At 58.1% G+C, this 21,197-nt stretch overlaps 1 protein-coding gene and 1 long non-coding RNA gene across 2 annotated transcripts; both read left to right on the forward strand.

Moving 5' to 3' along the window:
• Nucleotides 1-5,741: 5,741 nt before the first annotated feature.
• On the forward strand, nucleotides 5,742-20,556 carry PLPP7 (phospholipid phosphatase 7 (inactive)). Its single transcript, XM_021070388.2, has 2 exons — nucleotides 5,742-6,486; nucleotides 19,260-20,556. Exons 1-2 carry the CDS (start codon nucleotides 6,036-6,038, stop codon nucleotides 19,622-19,624), a joined length of 816 nt encoding a protein of 271 aa, XP_020926047.1. The 5' UTR covers nucleotides 5,742-6,035; the 3' UTR covers nucleotides 19,625-20,556.
• Nucleotides 8,860-10,054, forward strand: LOC110256425 (uncharacterized). Its single transcript, XR_002337910.2, has 2 exons — nucleotides 8,860-8,940; nucleotides 9,781-10,054. It is a non-coding gene; the product is annotated as an uncharacterized LOC110256425 (long non-coding RNA).
• Nucleotides 20,557-21,197: the final 641 nt, after the last annotated feature.

The raw sequence follows: 21,197 nt of genomic DNA on the forward strand, positions 1-21,197 counted from the left end.
TTCCTGGCTACAGCAAGGTCAGGGAGGCAGGGGACGGCTGCTTCGCCCAGCCTGGCTGAAAGGGCGCTCTCTCTGCCGCTCTTCCCCATCGGAAGCCCGGCTTCCCCATCGGAGCCCAAATTCAGGGCGAGAACCGCCGTCTCCTGCCCCGACGGCCTCTCGCACGCACCACCGTCCCGCCGGCGAGGAGCGAAGGCTCAGCCTGCAGAGAGCACAGGTGTCCCCCTCTCCCGCCGGGTCCCCTGGCGCCGCCCCCAGCATCGTCGGGCACCAGGATCCCGCGTGGGGCAGATGCGGGAGGACCCGAGCGCGGCGCCGCCGAGGCCGCCCCTGCGCGGGGGCCTCCCCACCCGCGGCGCGCCCCGCGGCCGGGGAAGGACGGGGACGGCTGGGGGCGGCGTCAGCAGGCTGGGCGCGGCCCTGGCGCGGGTGCGGCGCTGGGAGTTCTCCAAGGTGCTAAAATAAACCCAGGGAAGGATCAGGTTTCCCGACCGAAATAACCCAGGAGCGGCCTTGGAAATGCGAACTGAGAAAGCGATCCGGGCGGGCGGGAGCCCGCGGGGTGGGGAGGCGGGGAGGAAAAATGCTTTCCGCGGGGCTGCCTCGCTGTCCTGGCAGGCGACCCGCCGCTGTCCCTCCATCCCCGCCCCCGCCCCCAGCTGTGTGTCTCCCCAGAGCGGAGCTTCTCAGCCCCTCCCCTCCTCTTCTGGGGTCATTACCCCAAATAACCCGGCCCCTCTTGGCCAGCCCTCTTTGAGGGCAAGATCTGTAGCGGATCAGAGCCCAGGCTTGGGATGAGACATGGCCATTCATTCAGTAAATACTTATTGAGTGCCTACTAGGTGCCCAGGTGGGCATCTGCCACGTGGGCTGACACTCTGTTAGGAGGACACAGGCCCTAAGCACACGCGGAGTAAGTGTGGTCTGTTAGAAAGACTACTGACCCAGGAAAAAGGAGAAGAGTGGGCGAGGGTACGGGGTATTGGGGTGATGTTTGAATCCCGGGGTACCCTGCTGGCACAGTGGTCCCGACAGAATCCCTTCACCTCCGAGCTTTGGTGCTCATTTGTGCCATGAGAACAAAAGCCTGTCTATGAGGTCTCTGTGACAGTTAAGGGACGTGCACTTAGGTCCGAGTCTGGCACAGAGCAGTGTTTAGTACAAATGAATGATAAACATGCTAGTGGTGGCGGTAGTCAATTGATCTTAAATGTTTAAAAAAACAACACATAACAAGTGCCTACAATGTACAAACGGCTCTGGGACAAAGGTTCCGAGAAGCTGCCTGAAAAATCTCTCCCGATCTCAAGTGGGACGCAGTATATACAAAGGGTTGGGGCAAGAGCTTTAGTGTGAGTCACTTCGTCCCCCACCGCAGCCCTCTCTCAACAATGGATAGTGCTAGAACAGGGGAGCTATGTGGACCAGAGGCCAGGTGGGGCAATGGTTCAGGGAGACCAGGTGATCTGCAGGCACAGGGCCACCTCAGAGCCATCTTTACCTTTGCCCCTGGTCCTCGCATGAGGAGGGGGCTTGGCACACAGCAGGTCTCAGAAAATATTCCAAGGGTGAGCGAACAAGGAGTGAACGACAGATGAGGCCAAACGGGATCAGAGAAGCCATGGGACACATGGCCAGGAGGAAAGCCTGAGGGCTCAGAGTTAAGGGGACCAGCCAGCCCACATCCTAAGTCTGGCCTTGCTTGGCCAGCTCTGTGGCCTCACAGATGTTGTCACCACCCTAGACCTCTCTTCCTTGACTCTAACATGGAAAAAGTGTGGCTGATTTGCCCTGTTGCCTAGATGTGTCTCCAACACTGCTCTTCCCCAGTGTCCCCTGTCCTGCTCTTCCAGGTAAGGGCTCTGCAGTTGGTGACTCAGGATGACCCATCCAATCTCACGGGGATGCATCTGAGCTGCTTCACTTGCTACCTGCCACTTTAGCCACTTATTTATACTCTGCTTCAGCACACGGGGGTGTATTATAAGGATGACTATGCCAGAACAGTTTTGAATAGTCACAAAATAGAACCAATCAACACGTCAAATTGTAGGGAATTGCTTATGTAAAGTATGGCCCATTCACCTGACAGAACGCCAATCCGTTATCAAAAAATGATGGATTGTCATGGAGACATTCCCAGGTTCATACTGTTAAGTTAAAAATGTAGGTTATTTTTGGAGTTCCCATCGTGGCTCAGCGGTAACAAACTTGACTAGTATCCATGAGGACTCGGGTTCAATCTCTGGCCTCCCTCGGTGAGTTAAGGATCTGGCATTGCTGTGAGCTGCAGTGTAGGTCACAAATGTAGCTCAGACCCAGCGTTGCAGTGGCTGTGGCATGGGCCAGCAGCTGCAGCCCTGATCTGACACCTAGCCTGGGAACTTCCATATGCTGCAGATGCAACCCTAAAAAAGATTAAAAAAAAAAGTAGGTTATTTTTTAAAAGAGCAGGTAATACAATCATATTTTTAAATGTCTATTTGTTTTATATACACATGATATGCATAGATATAGTTGTTGGTTTTTTTTTGGCTATGCCTGCAGCAAGTGGAAGTTCCCGTGCCAAGGATCAAACCCACACCACAGCAGGGATCCGAGCTGCTGCAATGACAACGCCAGATCCTTAACTCTCTGCACCACAAGAGAACTTCTAGACATAATTTTTAATAGAGGTGCTTTTTGATTATTAAAGTAACACTTGGTTGTTGTAAAACATTCCAGTATTTGGAAATGAGACAAGTGAGAATCCCTTCGTAACCTGACCGTCCTCTTGTTAACAGTGGTGACCTCCAGGCAGAAGGATTGCACCTATATCATCTGTATCTATTGTATTTATTACAGTGAGACTGTAACATTTTGACAGTAAGAACAAAAAAAGGCTCTTGGTAAAAGTATATCATTTATAAGCCGACTAGTTGTTTCTTGGGTGTGTATGCTATCAGCCCAACTATACTGCACGAAGAGGTCAATGAAAGCATCACTTCAATGAATGAATGGATTCTAAGACTCTTTAGAAGTGGGACTGTGTGGCCCATGGTAGGTGCTCATAAAGAGATGGTTCCTGCTTCTCAGCTGCTTGAGAATATGAGCAGGAGCACCGTAACTTACAGATGGAAGATCAGCCCAGTGCTCCCACGACGCCACTGATCCCGTTGCACCACAGTCAGAGTGAACCTTCACATCATCCCCTCGCCAGCCCCCTGAGGGGAAGACTGAGGCCAAGAGTGCTGGCGGGACTTGCCTGCAGTTGCTAAGGTGGAGATGGTTGAGCCAGGGTTTGAAACCAGGGTGGTTCCAGTCCAGAGCCCACTTGTCACCACTCCTGGGCCAAATCCCAATCCGACTCCCTGGCCCTCTCCAGCCTGGAGCCCACCATAGCCCTCAGAACCAGCTGGCAGCTCTTGCCAGGCCAAGAGGCTGACACAGGCCTCTGGGTATTAATAACAACTATCTGGGCGGGGTTCCCCTGTCCCTCCTGAGGTCAGCCCAGGTCACGGTCCCCACCCAGGGAGAGTGGGTGAGCGCCCTGATGGAAAGCTGAACAGGCACATCCAGGTCCCTGTAGTCTGAGGCCCATGTATCCCACCCCAAGGTCTTCTTGGGAGTTGGGCCTCACCCTTTTTGGGTTTCACCCCTCTGAGCCTCAGCTTTCCCATCTGTAAAATGGGGATGAGATCATGACTTCACAGGAAGTTTGGTTAGACGGTGTCAATGAACTAAAGTACCTAGAGAGTGCGGTACACGGCCCACTATCCATATGCTCAGGGTACAGTTCATGTGCGTCTCCAGGGACCAGGATGAGGCAGCATAAGCCATCATGGCCACACCCAGAAGACGGGATGGGACATAGTCTGGGTCGTCCTTCTCCGTGGCTGCATGGTCTGAGTGGAACTCACTAGAAGGGGAGTGCCAGGGAGTCCACAAGAATCAGACTGAGGGCTCTTGGTGTCGGACTTCACACCAGCCAGGCATGGAGTGGGCGCCAGACCTTCGGGGTGGGCCCTTTGGGAGGGGTACTTGGGGGGAAAGAGGACTTTGTCTCATTTGTTTTTCATTTGTTTGGTTTTGTTTTATTTTTGGCTGCCCAGCACGCAGCACGTGGTGTTTCTGGGCCAGGGATCAGACCTAAGCTGCAGCTGCAGCAACACCAAATCCTGTGCTAGGCCAGGGATCGAACCTGCATCCCAGCGCTCCCAAGATGCCACTGATCCCATTGCACCACAGCAGGAGTTCCACGTTTCATTTGTTAAACAGCGTCATTCCTAACCCACAGGCTTGGAGACTAACTACGTGGCAGGGACCCTAACCAGCATCTCATAAACATGATCTCATTGACTTCACGACAGCTCTTGGAAGATGGACACCGGTCCTCTCTTGTTACGAGTGGAGAAATCGAGGCCCAGAGAGGCCAAGTGACGTGTTGGAGGTCCCCCAGCTAGTTGGTAGCAGAGCCCCGGGTCATCCCCCACCTGTCTACCCCTAGACAGCAGTCACTCCCAGCCCAGGTGGCGTCCTGTCCTTAGGAAGCTCTGGACCTGCTACGTGGGAGGCTGTGGGGTGGGCCTGGGTCTTCATGGGGGCCTGCAAGCTTGGAAGCACTCCTGCCTTCACCCCAGCCAGGCAGGCAGGCCTTGGCTGCCCTGAATCATGAGATGGGGCGGTCACTGCCGACTCTGCTGACTGCCCTAAACCAGGGGCTTCCACTTGGACCCAGGCCTAGTCAGCCCTGAAAGGGCTGTGGAGACTTCGGGTTCACACAGTCATCCTGTGGGTGCAGGTTGGCCCGAGTCAAACCCCAAAGGCTCAGCTGGGCCGTCTTGGCCTGCCCCTCTCTGGGTCTGCAGCCTCTGTTGCCCCCTGGCTCCATGTACCACCACACAGGCCTCCCTAACCCCACTTGGGGTAGGCGCTCCCCCGCCCGGGACCTCTCGCCTTCTCTTCCTTCCAGGGGAAAACACATCGTAACTCCCCCGCCAGGCCGGGGGCCCTGGTCTGCGATCCCACAACACATCAGCCCACTTGCAGTCATTCCACGTGTCATTTGCTTAACTCCCGCTGAACGATGAGCTGCCCGGGGACCCGGACACAGCCTGTTCCGCTTACTGCAGTATCCCAGGCCCCGAACGCAGGGCCCGGAGCTTGGTGACTATTTATGGGTTGCCTGAAGCTGCTGGAGTGCTCCCGTCCTTCGCAAAACTCTGGGCAGTGGAGGCAGCGGCCTCCAAGGGGCAGATGCGTTACCAGCCAATTAATTACCCCTCCTTCTAATGGAAATCAAATCTTACAGATGGCCATTTGATGAAACTGTAAGGCACGGAAGCCAGATCTGAGACTGGCTGGGAAAAAAACAAAGAAAGCAAAAAACATAACAAAACCCCAGCCTGCCAGCTTAATGACATGCTGTCACGGAGGGGAGGGGCTGGGCCGGCCCCCGAGGACCCGAGATGATGCTTTCAGTGACGTCATTCACTCCATCTGGTGCCCGGAGGGGCCTTTGGCCTGGACTCCCCGGGTCTCGTCTGCGGGACCAGGTCCAAGCTGTCCCAGGCCAGTGGGGCCGGCAGGCCTGGCTCACCGGAGGTGTGGTCTGCTCAGAGGGAGGCTGGTCAGAGCAGGGGTTCATCGGGGGCCCACATCTGGGCCTCTAGCCCCGGGCACAGCCAAGGCCAGAGCAGCAGGAGGACTACATTTCCCAGCGTCCCCCAGGCCCTGGGAAGGAGCCATTGGAAGATTTAAATAGCCAGGCCTGAGGCAGCCAGGCCGCAGCTGTGGAGTCGTCCGCCTCCCGGGTGGCTCCATTGGCGCTGGCCCGCGCTGGGGGGCTCGATTGGCTGCCCAGCTGGCACTGACACTCCCTGGGCGCCTGGTGGCAGCCGGAGGTAAACAGCCATGTGCGATCCTGCTCTCTATATTTAACAGCTGCCGCAGAGCAGGCAGGGAGGCAGGGAGCAGTGGCGGCTCCTGGGCTCCCGTCTTGGGGAGAAGGCCCTTGCAGCCAGGCTGGCACCGGCCCTCGCCCTGTGATCGTCACCATGCCTGCCTCCCAGAGCCGGGCCCGGGCCCGGGACCGCAACAACATCCTCAACCGGGCCGAGTTCCTGTCCCTGAACCAGCCCCCCAAGGGAGCCCCGGAGCCCCGAGGCTCGGCCAGGAAGGCCTCCGGCCCCTCGGCGCAGCCCCCACCCCCTGGCGACGGGGCCCGTGAGCGGCGCCAGTCGCAGCAGCTGCCCGAGGAGGACTGCATGCAGCTGAACCCCTCCTTCAAGGGCATCGCCTTCAACTCCCTGCTGGCCATTGACATCTGCATGTCCAAGCGTCTGGGGGTGTGCGCCGGCCGGGCCGCGTCCTGGGCCAGCGCCCGCTCCATGGTCAAGCTCATTGGCATCACCGGCCACGGCATCCCCTGGATCGGGGGCACCATCCTCTGCCTGGTGAAGAGCAGCACGCTGGCCGGCCAGGAGGTGCTCATGAACCTGCTTCTGGGTGAGTGTGCCCACCGGCCGCGACCCACCCTGCCAGGCCCTGGAAGGGAGCCTGCCCGAGCGAGGACCAGCCGGACCCTCAGAAGCCGGTTGGAACAATCGAATGAGGTTAGGCAGGACGGGTGCCCCAGAAACAGGCAAGGCTCTGGCTTGGGAAGGAGTGAGCTGGGGACGCGCAGACAACTGCCCCCTACAAAGTGGGGGCCTCAAAGTGGGGGGCGCAGCGGGAAGCTCTGAGAAGGGCCTGTGCAGGGCCAAGTGCACGGCCGCCCCAGAGGCAGCTTGAAGTGGGGGTGCTGGGGGCTCTGGCCAGGAATCTGGGGGGTTCTCGGCAGTGGGGTAGTGAACCCTGTAACCCACATCCCGTGGCTCGGGGTCCTGGAATGGAGTTCCCAGGCTGCTTGCAGGCCGCACTTGTTAGCTGCCTCTCCCTGTCCCCCGCGCCCCCACTTGGCTCAGGGACCCTTGAAGCTGCCTAGGATCCTCCCACAGGGCCTGGGGGTTCAGGAGCCCCATCTGGGGCTCCCACCCACTCGTGGCCTTACCTGCTGCTCCCCTAGGTGTGTCGCTGGAGGAGAGGGCCTGGTGAGCTTGGGTTGGTTTTTGCAAAGTCTTTGCCACCAGCGTCTTTCAGTTTAGCGTTGCCCTGTGCCAGGTGCCACGTGGGCCCCATGTGGAAGGCAGGCCCTCCCCTCTCCCCAGAGGAGACGCCCAGCCCCCATCCGGCCCACCCTCCAGGCACCTCCAGATCCCCAAGGTGCTCGGGGAAGCTCCGCTTCCACCCTCCGTGTTGATCTCCTGGCCCTTCCCCCAATAGACAGCATTTGGGACGCAGGTGCGGGCCCGCTGGGGGCCAGGGAGTCACAGGCTAAGCCAGCACTGACAAGGGGTCCCAGTTCCAGAGGGCGGTCAGTGGCTGTGAGCACCAAGAGCTGCCGTCCCAGAGGAGGTGACAATAACGTGTGTCTCCCCACTTGGTCCCAGAGTGTCTGGGGCTGGACGCCCTATGGGTGGGACGTGGGGAGGGGGAAACAGCAGACGCTCCGTGCAGGACAGAGCTGGGCCTGGAACCGTCACGTTTTCTTGTTCTTATTATTCATTTATTTACATCACTGGTTATTATCCCAAATGAACAGTCCCGTGTGACTGGTGCTGTTATCATCCCCACTTTACAGATTAGGAAACTGAGGCTCCTATAACTAGAGCAACCTGGCCAAGTCTTCAGAGCCGGAGATTTGCACCAGGTCTGCCTGCTGTCCAGGCCAGTGCTCTTTCCAGGCACCCAGCCATGGGCTTGAGAGGGACGCACACAGCAAGGCGGCCCCAGAGCAGGGCTGGGGCTTTGCGGGGCAGAGGCCTGGCCTCATTACCCACAGTTTCCCCGGTGCCTGCTGCAGCCTCACACAGAGCAGCTGCTCAAGAAAGCTGTGCTTGGGGTCAGGTTGCCTGGTGTCCAAGGACGGGGTGGGCAGCGTCCTTGAAGCTTCCTCTCAACTCCTCCCCGAGGCGAAGCTGGGTCTGCGGTTTGTTCAGGGCTTACTCTGTGCTCGGATTTGCATCAGCCGCGGTTCACCTCTCACCCTCACCATGACCCCACAGGGAGAAGCTGTTTTTCTTCCTCCTTTAAAGAGGGAGAAAGGCACAGGGAGACAATTTTCACCCAGCCATGCAGCTAGCTAGTCAGTGAGGCCGGGATTAGAACTGGGGACAGCTCTGGCTTGTTAAGATGAGGCTTCTGGGGAGTTTGCCTTGTGGCTCAGCAGAAACAGATCCGACTAGTATCCATGAGGGATTCGGGTTCGATCCCTGGCCTCACTTAGCAGGTTGGGGATCCGGCGTTGCCACGAGCTCTGGCGTAGGTCACGAATGTGGCTCAGATCTGGTGTGGCGGTGGCTGTGGCACAGGCCAGCAGCTATAGCTCCAATTCAACCCCTAGCCTGGGAACTTCCATTTGCCGCAGGTGTGGCCCTAAACAACAATAGCAGCAACAATAAAGACGAGGCTTCTGGCTCATTCCAACAACCAGATTCTGTGGACACAAAGGTGTTTGCTTCAAAGAACAAAGAGCAAGATTCCAGATGCCTCCCCTCTTGAATGACGGTCATTTCTAAGTTTTTTAAAACATCATTTATTGGGCCTCACTATGTACCAAATATTATGCCACGGATGTTCTGTATTTCATGATTTTAAAATCTTTTGAATGACCACATAACGTAAATATTAAAACACCCACTCTACAGATGCGTTAACTGAGGCTCAGGGGCAGTCGAGAGACTTGCCCACCCCACACACCTCTAAGTGGTAGGTCCGGGAACCAAACCCCAGTCCTCTGGGTTTCAAACCCCTCAACTTCCACCTCACTGTTGGTCTGCAGGTTGGGCGTTCAAAGTCTTCGCCAAAGCCCATGAGGAGCAAGGCCGCTGAGAGATTTCCCGTTTCCCAGCATCACTGCAGGTGCATCGGGTACCGAGACCAGGGAGTGATAAGAGCCTGGCACAGAGCAGCTGCTCAGAGCAGGGGCGGTGGTCTGTGGGGCCCGGGGCACTTCGTGGGGGTGCGGCTCCCACCCCTGGGCCTGGTGGGGGCAAACTGCAGCAAGTGGCCAGGGTGGGTTAATCCCACAGCTCTGGACCGACCCACACGGCTCCCCTGGGGAACACAGGCCATCCATGAAGCGCGTGGTTCTAACCATTCTTTAGTCTTTGGGGGCCTGGGGGGCCTTTCAACCCTCGAACCCCAGGCTGCTGCGGGCTTTGTCCGGGTGCTTGTCTGAACCTTACTCGCTCTGTGAGCCTGGTCAAGTCAGATCCATCTCTGAGCCTCCGTTTCTGGATCTGTACCTGGGGCTTTGGGGCTGTGGTGGGGATTGAGGGGGGCACGGGTCAAGCACTTGGCACAATGGGTGGCAGGCAGACGTGGACACGGTGGGGCCCAGAGAGGTGAGGGGGCCCCCACCCGATCCTACCGCCCACTCTGAGCACCAGAGCACCTGGCAGATTCCTGGGGGTGGAGGCTGCCACCTGTACAGTGGGCCCTGAGGTTTCCTCAGCCCCAAAGGGAAACTCAGCAGCCTTAGGAAATGGAGCTTCGGCGGCTGGACCAGCTGCTCCCTGCGTCCCCTCCCCAAGGGTGTGCTGCCCAGACTCGGGAAACCTCAAAGCTGGAAGGGGTCTTAGCAGCCGGCAAACGCCTGGCTCCTGAGTCGGCCGGACCTGGGTGCAGATTCCAGCCCAGCTGTGGGGACTTGGGCAAGTGACTTGGCCATGCTGAGCCTCCGTTTCCTCATCTGTCAAGTGGGTTCAGCTGGGATACTTCACGAAAGAATTACACATCGACTGCCCTTGGCACAGACCGACCAGGCAACGCGCGTACCGCAGTGTCGCCCTCCTCCTCGCCATTGCCGTTGTCAGAAGGGCTCCCAGGTCCGGGCTCTCCCACTCCCCGCCAGGCGGCAGACACCTGCGAGATGACCGGTCCCCTCCTTGGCCCTTCCCCTGCATCATCCAGCTTGATCCTCCCAAAGAATGTTGACCGAAATTCCCTGGTTATAAAAACTACACATTCTTTATTTTTCTATGTCAGTTTTTATTTGGGGAAAACATATGTAACATGAAGCCATGTTAACTGTCTTTATGTGCACACGAGCCTCGAGGGCTCGTTGTTGTGCACACACCACCACCATCAGCTCCAGCATCTTCCATCCTCCCCAACTGAAGCTCTGTCCATCCCCATCAAACACCAAAGCCCGTTGCCCTCCCCTGGCACCCGGCACTCACCATTCTTCCAGTTTCTGTGATTCTAATGCATCTCGGGGTCTCCCATGAGTGGCATCATGCAGTATTTGTCTTTTTGTGTCTGACTCATTTCACTTAGCACCCTGCCCTCAGCGTTCATCCATTGTTGTAGCAGGGGCAGCATCTTCTTCCCTCTTTTTTTTTTTTTTTTTTTTTTATGGCCTCACCTGTGACCTAGGGACGTTCCCAGGCCAAGGATTAAATCTGAGCCACAGCTGCAGCAACACCAGAGCCTTTCACCCCCTGCACCGGCCAGGGATCAAACCCATGCCTTCGCAGCAACCCGAGCCACTACAGTCAGGTTCTTAACCCACCATGCCACCATGGGAACTCCTTCCTTGTTAAGGCTGAGTAATATCCCGTGGGGTGGAGAGATCACATTTTGCTTATCCATTATCTGTCAGTAGACGCTGGAATTGCTTCTACTTTCTGGCTACTGTGAATGATGCTGCGATGGACACGGGAGCACAGATATTTTCTCAGGTCCCTGCGTTCCCTTCTTTGGGGTGTAAACCCAGGAGAGGAATGGCTGGATCAAATGGTGATCCTGTGTTTGATTTTTTGAGGCGCGCCCCAGTACTGTGTTCCGGAGCAGCTGCACCATCCTATCTTCCCACTGGCAGCGCACAAGGGCTCCAGTCTCCCCACAAGTGTGTTTGGCCAGGGCTTATTTTTTCAATGTAGCAGCCGGCCCGATGGGCAGGATGAGTGGTCCCTCCCTGCGGTTTTGACTTGCGCTTCCCCAGTGATGAGTGATGTGGAGGCTTTTCATCATACATCCGTATGGTAAGGAAAATTCAAACAAGGACGGACGATGAAAAGAGGGGCTCCCTTAATCCCCTTCCCCAGGAAGGACCCCCATTGCCGTTTGGGTCACTGGCCTCTGGATTTTTCTCTGCGCTGATAGTAACCGACCGTGGACTTCTAAAAATGGCCTCCTGCAGCGTCTTGCCCAGCTTGGCCTCATTCTCGTGGCCCTGCTGGGCCTGCTGGGCCCTGTGCCTCCCACCTCGGCCCCCAGCATCTCTTCCCATCAAGCACGAGGGTTCCAGAGCCAGAGCCAGCTTCCCCAGCCTGGCAGCATCCTGAGCCTCTCACAGCATCCCCTCCCCCCACGCAGCCCCTGCTGTCCCCCCTCCGTATAATCTGTTCTGTCAGCTCTCCCACCCCCGCCCACCGGCTCCTGCTCTGGGGGACAGCTTAGGTGAAAACCCCTCCGCAAGGCTTGTATTGTCCCTAATTGATGGATATTTAGACTGATCCCAAACCTTCACGGTCAGGTGCCCTCCTGCTGGAGATGCCAGCTCAGCTCTGCAAAGGTGGAACCTTCCCCAGCTTCCCTTATCACCATCTCAGCGGGGGCTCAGCCAAATGGTCCCTCCAGGTGGCCTCTGGCCACCCACAGCGCAGGTCAGGGCCCCCATGCGCTGTCGTGGCAGCTGCCCCTGCGGCTTGTACAAGAAGAGAAGTTGGGGAGTTCCCGTCGTGGTGCAGTGGTTAACGAATCCGACTAGGAACCATGAGGTTGTGGGTTCGGTCCCTGCCCTTGCTCAGTGGGTTAACGACCCGGCGTTGCCGTGAGCTGTGGTGTAGGTTGCAGACGCGGCTCGGATCCTGCGTTGCTGTGGCTGTGGTGTAGGCCAGTGGCTACAGCTCCGATTCGACCCCTAGCCTGGGAACCTCCATATGCCGCGGGAACGGCCCAAGAAATAGCAAAAAGACAAAAAAAAAAAAAAAAAGAAGAGAAGTTGGGAGGGGCACCGCCTGGGGGAGGGTCCTCTTCTGCATCCCCTCTCCCCAGAGCCCATGCCCTTGGACTTCTATGCCGATGATTTGGATGTCCTTGCACCTGACAGTCTTCAGAACTAGACTGAGACACTGTAGCATCTGGATTCTTCAGGTGAGACCTGTGCAAGTTATAGAGCTCACCCAGAATCACGCAGGCCAGAGCTTTAGGCACAGATCGGGACTCTTGTGTGAGCTGTCAACGCTGAAGGCAGGGCACCCTGGTCAGGAGACAGGCCAGGTATGGACACACACACTCACATGCACACGCGCGCGCGTGCGCGCACACTGCTCACACCAACAGAGCAGAGGTCCCAGTGCCCAAAGTCTGGAGCGTTCCTGCCCCCTCTCAGGATTGGCCTTCCACCCAGCCTCTCTGCTCACTGCACGCCTCCCGAGGATCTCTGTCCTTCTAGAACCGTGCCCTGGTTTTTAACATAGCTGCGTGTATGCATGAAAACACACATTGTATAAATTCTCCACATCAGCATTTCTTTTGGCGGCACCCACGGCACACAAAACATCCTAGGCTTTGGATTGAACCCGCACCACAGCAGTAACAATGCCAGGTCCTTAACCTCTCGGCCACCAGGGAACTCCTTTTTTATTTTTTTTTAAATCTTGTTTAAGTGTCCAGTTCAGTGGCATTAAGTACATTCCCAATGCTGTGCAACCAACTCCACCATCCATCCATCGCCAGAATTTCTTTCTTCTTCCCCAACTGAAACTCCGCTCCCATGAAGCACGACCTCCCCATTCCCCCTCCCCAGCCCTGGCAACCTCTAATCTACTTTCCCTCCCTGCGAATCTGCCTCCTCGAGGGACCTTGTAAAAGTGGAATCATGCAATATTTGCCCTTTTGTAAAAATAGCTTTTAAAAAATGTGCACGTTCATGGTAAGAAAAAAAATTTTAATGCGGAACTACAGAAAGTCAGCAAAAATCACCCTCATTCTCCCACCCAGCAAGAAGCACTGTCAACAGTTAGTGAGGTGCCTTCCAGACTTTCTTCTCTGCCTATAAACACATGTACATCTTATTTCACAAAAGCAGCATCCTACTGTAAATCCGGTTTGGTAGTTGGCCTTTTCCACTTAAAGCCCATAGCTGTCCTTCGGTGGCTATAAATACACACCGGCTTCATCATTCGCAGTGGCCCCAGAGTGCTCCATTGTCTAGACTTGGCTGCGGTCTGTCCCATCTGTCTCCGGCTCAAGGGCATTGGGTCGGTGCGGGGTTTTCAGCATCCTGAAGCGTGCCGCAGTGGACATCCTTGACCGTGAGTCGTGGTGCACCTCGTTCTTTCCCAAGGAGATATTCCTACAGATGGAAGAGCTGACTCAAAGGAGGCCTGTGCTAAAGCCTCTGCGTCCGAAGCCAGGTGCCCTTGAGAAAGTTTAGGCCGTTGTACACCGCTCCAAGCACTGCCGGCTCGTGCCAGGCTCCCGGGGAGGCAGGATGGGGGATCAGAGGCCAGGAGAGCTGGGGCCCCTCCGCCCAGCCCCAGCCAGCGAGAGCTATGGGCTCTCAAAGCTGCCCCTTCACCAGCCAACGGGGAGCCCCTGAAAGGCCCGGACTTTGCTCCCCGACCCAGCTGGTCCTGCAGGGCAGCTCTGGGAGGAGGCGGAAGAGGCTGAGCCCAAGGGGCTGCACCGCAGGGGTCGTCCCAGCCCCCTTCCCAGGTTGAGGGAGAGGAGTGCTCGTCACCAGCACGGCGGGGCCTGGAGACTGGCTGTACTTCCTGCGAGGAGGCTTCCGTGTGGCTGAGACGGGCGGCGAGGAGCCTTGGGAGGAAGGCGTCCGCGGTGGCTGGCGGGTGACGGCCTGCAGCCTGGCGCTCTCCCTTTTCCTCCGCGTGGCCCTGCGTCGCTTCTGGAATGATCCCCACTTTGTCCTCAAAGGAAGGAAGGAAGCTCGGAGGGCGGGATGCGAGCAGCTGACTTCGGGCCTGTCTCTGATCCCAGAGCCCCGGTGCACAGCCTCTAACCTAGTTGATGGCGGTGAGCAGAGGCCCGGGGAGGTTCGGTGACCTGCCAGGTCACAGAGCAAGTCGGGGCGACAGGGCCTCGGCCCCTCCTGACTCCAGCCCCTGAGCCGGCTGCCCCCCGGGGCGGGAGCACCTTCCTCCCAGGCTGGGAGGGAAAGTAGGTCAGCGAACTGGGGCCATGTGAGCGGAATTCACGGAGCCTTGAGTGATGGAACCATTTGCTTCTATTTCTGGGCCCCAGATTATGCGCTGACAGTGTCAGAATGGCAGTCACACGAGGGCTGGCCACCGTGCTGGGGGAGGGGCGCGGCCTGCGGGCGGCAGGAGGGGGCGGGGGAGGAGGGAGCCCCCCCCAAGCCGGCGGCTCTGCTGGGGTTCCACCCCCGCCCTCCTCTCCACATCCATCCCTCAGAACCGGACAGTGGCAGGTGAGGGGGAGACCGCGGGCCATCACACCTGCAAGGAGCTCCCTGTATACCTGTTGCTCCCGGCCCCTCGTCCCCTCAGCCTCCTGGCACACTGCCAGCCTGGTTCCCCAGCCCCAGCCCTGGCCCTTGCCTGACATGCTCAGGACCCTGGAGGTCAAGTGAGTGAATGAATGAAACAAGTCCGGGCTGGGCTGGGCCAGCTGGACAGCCAGGCTGGCCGATGGTCGCGGGAGGCCCAGGGCGGAGGGGTAGTCTCCATTACGGGCCTCAAGAGACAGAACCAGCCAGAAACAGCAGAGTCTCAAAGACCCAGATGTGGGGTTTGCAAATCATGGCCCACAGCCAGCCTCTGGGAGGGCAGGGCAGGGTTCCCCGCCCCCCCACTCCCCCAGCTTCAGCCACGGGCAGCCTCTCATCTGCTCCCTATACTGAGTCTTACAATGGAAAAATGTCCTGCTGCTAAAAAGGTTTGAAAGGTGTGGGCCTCGCTCAGTTCTTGGCCTGTTGTCCTGATGGCTGGACACCTGCGGAGGCCGAGGCCCCAGCCGCCTTGCCTTCAGCCGCCGCATCAGAGGGAGACCCTGAGCCCAGCATCCCACTGGGCGGCCCCTGGAGGTGTGCCAACACTGGCCCTCTCCCGGAGAGCCCTCTGGAAGCCAGCAGCTTTCTCTGGGCCCCTCTGCTGCAGTTTGCACATGTCTGGGAAGGCAACCTTGAACCAGCGAGAACTTGCCAACTTGCTGAGCCCGTTTGGCTGAGGAACTTGGTCGCCAATTGGGTAGATGGCCCACATCTTTCCAGTGGCCAGTGTCATGGTCTGGGCTCCCTTGGGGCGTGATCCTGGTCCCCATCAGCCCCCAGCCCAGGATGCTCTGACTTTGGCTCAGGTGCTGAAGGCCTCGGGACGTGGGCCAGGTCATTTTGACCCTGGTGGGGCCTCAAAAAAGGAAAGTCTTTCACTGATACCCCTACTTGATGCCAGCTGACCTCCAGGGTCTGAAAGCCTTAAATACCTTACCTGGATCAGGCCGGACTGGGACTGGGTACCCGTATCCTTGGTAACCGCAGTACTTCCTGTGGTTTTGGTCTCTGTCTTGGTGGGGGGGACTGGGTAGCAGTGATAACGGCAGCGGTGCCATTGACCGCCGCCTACCAGGCTGTTCTAAATACTTCACAGGCACTAAGGCGCTCATTTCACCTGTGATGACCCTTGCTACATGTGGGTAGACTGAGACTCCGACAGGTAAAGGGACTGAATGAGCAGAAGAGCCAGGACTTGAACCCTACCTGTGACTCTGGAACCTGCAAGTTTAACCCCCACCCATGAACTGCCTCCTCCTCAGTGGAGAGATCCTGTTGTCACCAGGGGAGGGAGTGGCCTCCCCGGGCTGGAGAGGACCTGCTGTCTCCTCTGGGCCTGGCCTCTTGCTCGGTGACTCCGTTAGGTTCAGGGGCCCCAGGGTGAGAGGCAGCCGCCTCCCTCCAGCTCCCTCAGCTCTGCTGGTCCCTGTCTCCTGCTGGGACCGTGACCTCCTACGGTCTCCTGATGGCTCCCAGCCTGGGTCAGCAGCACCTGGGAACACGTTGCCATGGAAACACGAGGGTCCTCCCTCCTTAGGCTCCTCCCCTCGTGGCCTGGCAGCCCCTCCATCACCACTTCCTGCTTCTGCTTCTGTCCCTTGCTGGCCCAGGGTGGGCAGACATCAGCTGGTCCTTTGGCTAATGAGAGGGGCAGGCCCCAGAGAGGCCAGGGGTTCAAATGCCAAACCAAGAGCCCAGACAGCAAGCAGTACCCCTGCAGAGGGCAGGAAAAGAGAAGCTCCGCCCCAACCAGGGAGCGCTGTGTTATCTAGGAGCCATCTGGACATCCAGGGCTGGGACAGGCAGGTAAATTCGCCAGGATGCCTCGGACCCTGCAGCTACGGGGATCTGGGGGCGTGTGACATGGCTACTTTCAAAAGCAGGTTAGAGAACAGCATATATAGAGCATGTCACAGCTTTTATTAAATCTACGCTCTATAGATGGAGAGAAGGCTCTGGAACAGTGGCTACCTCTGAGTGGCAGGATTACAGGTGATTTAAAATCTTACTTTTGTTTTCTGGAGTTCCTGTTGTGGCGCAGTGGAAACGAATCCGACTAGGAACCATGAAGTTGCTTGTTCGATCCCTGGCCTTGCTCAGTGGGTTAAGGATCCGGCGTTGCCGGGAGCTGTGGTGTAGGTCGCAGACGCGGCTCGGATCCGGCGTTGCTGTGGCTCTGGCGTAGGCCGGTGGCTACAGCTCTGATTCGACCCCTAGCCTGGGAACCTCCACATGCCGTGGGTGCGGCCCTAAAAAGACAAAAGACAAAAAAAAAAAAAAAAAAACACAACTTTTGTTTTCTATTTTGTAAGTTTTCTACAGTGAACATCTATTGGGTCATTCATTTTCTAAAAGTTTTTTTGTTTGTTTCTAAACAAGAGCAGCTACAAGCCACCAAGCTTCTAGAAATCCCCCAGCGTCAGGCTGCATTGACCTGTCATTTGGTGAAAATCCTCCATCCTCCCCCGCCCTCTCGGTGTGCCAGGCATGCAGGGGACCAACCTGTCCGCTTTGCTGGGACTTCCCTCTTTAGCCATGATGGCTTGTGTCCTTGGAGCCCCTCTGTCCCAGGCAAACCCTGGGACAGTCAGTCCCTCTGCAGGCGTCGTGCCAGGCCCCCTCGGGAGGCAGGTGTTTGTGATCTAATCTTACAGGCAAGGGAAGTTAGGTGACTTGTCCAAGGTCACAGTCAGGCGGCTCCACGGCTGGGACACAAACCCGGGTCTCTGTGATACTCGTGAGCCCCCACCCGTATTGGCTGACTGAGTGCCCCTGCAATCTGCTGGGTGAAAATGAGGCCTTGATATAAGGGTACAGAGAGGCAGAGCAGCCTCTCCGAGGCCACACAGCAGGGTGGCGGTGGAGGCAGGATGGATGGAGATCCAGGTCTCCCGAAATGGAAAAAGAGCCCACTGTGCCCCAGGCCAGTGACTCAAGCAACATTCAGAGGCTACCGTTGTGTGTCTGGCCCCAGACATGAGCGTATGAACAAAGTAGGCTCTGTCTCCATGAAGTGATGGTGCAAGGGAGGAAGCAAGGAGCTGACCCCGACCTCTCACCAAGCCGGCAGGTTCCCTAGGTGCCCCTGGGCAGGTGAGGGGGCTTGGGTGTCGGAAATGCGCTGCCTGACCTGTCGGGAGGGCAGGGAAGGCCTCCCTAGGGACGTGATGTGTAGGCTGAGACCTGGGGATGATGGAGCAAAGGACAGAGGGAGGGAAGGAGAAACATCCAGAAAGAAGGAGGAACGGGTAGCGCTGCTCCAACCTCCAGGGTTTGGTCTCATCCACTGTACCATGACGACGTGGTTCGGCTGCCACGTGGAAAACGGTCTGGCCGGTCCTCAAAAGTGGCACATAGCAGAGTGCCCCCTGTGGCACAAAGGGATCGGCAGCATCTTGGGAGCCCTGGGACACAGGTTCGATCCCAGGCCTGGCACAGTGGGTTAAGGATCTGGCATTGTTGCTGCAGCTGCAGCTTAGGTCAAAGCTGTGGCTCGGGTTTGATCCCTGGCCCAGGAAATCCATATGCCATAGGGTGGCCAAAAAGGGAAAAAAGAAAAAATGACCCATCGTTACCAGGTAATGGACAAATTCCATCTGGAGGGGTGTGCCCCCAAAGCACTGAAAAATGGGTGTAGCCGACAGCTTCTTGTACACAGGTGACCACAGCAGCCAGAGGTGCAGGCAACCCAAATGTCCAACGGGAGATGAATGGATAAACAAACTGTGGCGGGTCCACACGGGGGAATAGTAGCCATAAAAAGGGAGGACGTTCTGACACCCATACAGCATGGATGAGCCTCAAGGTGCGTGAAAGAAGCCAAGACACACAAGGTCATGTATTGTGTGATTCCATCGATGTGCGATGTCTGGAAGAGGCAGGTCCGTGGAGACAGAGAGGGGAATGGTGGTGGCAGGGGCTGGGGAGAGGGAGGCCGGGACCCATTGCCTAATGGGTGCAGGTCTTCCTCTTGGGGGATAAAAATGTTTTGGAGCTTCATCGAGGTGTGGTTGCACAATGTTGTGAATGCACCAAATGCCACGGAGCTGCACCCCTAAACATGGCTACCTGGGGAGTTCCCGTGGTGGCCCAGCAGGAATGAACCCGGCCAGTATCCATCAGGACGCAGGTTCAATCCCTGGCCTCACTCAGTGGGTTAAGGAGCCCATGTTGCTGTGGCTGTGGTGTAGGTTGAAGATGCGGCTCGGGTCCTAAGTTGCTGTGGCTGTGGTGTAGGCCAGCAGCTACAGCTCCGATTGGACCCCTAGCCCAGGAGCTTCCATGTGCCACGGGTGTGGCCCTAAAAACCAAAAAAAAAAAAGGTTAATTATATGTTATATGAATTTCACTTCAACGTAGAGCAGAGGGCAATGTGACTTCCTGCTCTCAGGACTGATGGGGGCTTCGGTGAAGTCCTTGGAGAAAACCTACCAGCCTGAGGCCCAGGTCAGGGTCCCCCGAGGTGCCTGCAGTGGCCCAGGAGACCCCCTGGCCACCCCTCTTTCCTTCCGCACCTTATCCGTCTGAATGTCCCAGGAAGGCCCTTCCAGGTAGAGGGAACAGCACAGACGAAGGCCCCGAGGTGGGAACCTGTCGGAGGTGCGCGCGGCTGCTGTGAAGACGGGGCGGGGGCGGGGGCGGGAGACGAGGTGGGAGGCGGCACTGACAGCCCCTGGGGGCCCCTCTCGCCCGCCCGCAGCCCTGCTCCTGGACATCATGACGGTGGCGGGCGTGCAGAAGCTCATCAAGCGGCGCGGCCCGTTCGAGTCGAGCCCCAGCCTCCTGGACTACCTCACCATGGACGTCTACGCCTTCCCCGCCGGGCACGCCAGCCGCGCGGCCATGGTGTCCAAGTTCTTCCTCAGCCACCTGGTGCTGGCAGTGCCCCTGCGCGTCCTGCTGGTGCTCTGGGCCCTCTGCGTGGGGCTGTCGCGGGTGATGATCGGCCGCCACCACATCACCGACGTCCTCTCCGGCTTCGCCATTGGCTACTTCCAGTTCCGCCTGGTCGAGCTAGTCTGGATGTCCTCCAACACCTGCCAGATGCTCATCTCCGCCTGGTGAGCCGCCCGTCCGCGGCCCCGGGGCCAGAGGTGGCCCGAGAGGCGGCCGGAGGACAGAGCCCCGGCAGGGGAGGGGGCCCCAGGCAGCCCCGGTGCATCTTCCCATCTTGGAGGCTGGTGACCGCAGGTGTGGCCCTCCAGTGACTGGCACACCCCTGGGTGCTGGGTGCCCCTTTCATGGGATGCTGGTCCCTCCCCAGGCAGCCTGGGGCCCGGCCTCGGGGACAGCGCCACTCGGCTTCCGCTCTGAGATACTGGGAGAGAACCAGGGTGGCGGGAGAGCGGCCCAGCCTTGTTTCATCCTTTCATCGTCATGACTGTTGAGTTCCTGGCTGTGCCCACCCCACCCCAGCACGACGCCAGGCAAAATAGCCACCACCCAGACAGGTGCCATCACCATTTGACGGGCATCGCTAGCTTAGGGCAGCGCTTTCCGAAGGGTGCCTCACTGGACACCAGCCTGCACGATGCTTTGGGAGGAAAAATGGTTTTGTGGTCAAACACGTTTGAGAAATGCTGCATACTCTGTTGGACATTCGCAAGGGCCCGTGTGGTCGTAAAGGCTCTGACAAGTCCTGTAGGAAAGCTTCCATCAAACCTTGTTGAACCCCTGTCTCCTAAACTTATTTGACCTCAGAACCCTTTTCTCGAGGAACAGCTACGAACCCTGCAGGGAACCGCATTTCCCCAAGCGTGTTGGGAGATGCTGCCCGGGAGCAGAGGGGCCGGAGGCCTGAGCTGGCCTCTCCCCACACCGGGCCCAGAGCCTGGGGGAACCAGGCATCTGCGGCATGCCTGCAGAAAGCCCCCAGCCCAGGGCATCGGTGCCGCTTTGGCCCCCAGGGGCCGGACTCCGTGTGACCTAATAGGTCGTTTCCAAGTCAGCCGTTTTGAATGTACACTTCCTGTGACAATACAGATGACATGCAAGCAGCCCCTCTCCCCTGCGTGTTCTTTTCCTCATGCAATGCGATTTCCAAGCAGGAGAGTCGCTGTTAACATGGGGCTGGGCGTGGGAGGGCAGGGGCTGTTTTCTTTACCCCTCAGCCAGGCTGCGGCGTCAGGGGTCAGGGGGCGATGGGCCCCTAGACTTTTCCAGGCTGATTGGTCCCTTGCCTCGGAGGTCCCTGCCGGGCCCCCTCCTCCTCCATCCGCAGGCCCTGCAGCAGGCTCCCGCTGGGGGGCCCCGGAGCTCTGGCCTGGGAGCTGAGACCTTCTCACTCCCCGCTGACCAGACCCTGCCACCCAGAGCGGGAACAGTGACCAGACAGACACGATCAAAGCCTGAGGGGAGCTGCAGGATGTGAGAGAGCTCGGCCCCGCTGTGGGGCGCCAGGGCGGGGGTCCTGGGCCAGGGGCATGGGGGCGGGGAGTGGAGTGAGCCAGGAAGGAGGGGAAGAATGTTCTAGGCGGAGGACGGGTGGCCATGACAGGTGAGCAGGATGCTGCGAGGGTGTGGCGGGGCTGGAGACCGTCCTGCTGAGGCTGCGGCAGAGGCTCGGGCTCCCTGGACGAGCGCTTTGTGCAGGAGTGCCCATCACCGCCTCGACGGTCTTCTGGTGTGGCGTCATCAA

The sequence above is a fragment of the Sus scrofa genome, chromosome 1 (genome assembly GCF_054392235.1).
Source record: "Sus scrofa isolate SSC_HxYL_T2T_F1_AM1 chromosome 1, Sscrofa_HxYL_maternal_Yorkshire_Landrace_v2.0, whole genome shotgun sequence".
In the NCBI taxonomy this organism is placed as follows: domain Eukaryota; kingdom Metazoa; phylum Chordata; class Mammalia; order Artiodactyla; family Suidae; genus Sus; species Sus scrofa.

Excerpts from the sequence above, each read along its gene's own strand:
- PLPP7 (XM_021070388.2), top strand. The coding sequence starts at position 6,036 with ATGCCTGCCTCCCAGAGCCGGGCCCGGGCCCGGGACCGCAACAACATC. Across the intron at positions 6,487-19,259 it reads GCTCATGAACCTGCTTCTGG|CCCTGCTCCTGGACATCATG; the intron begins GTGAGTGTGCCC and ends GCCCGCCCGCAG.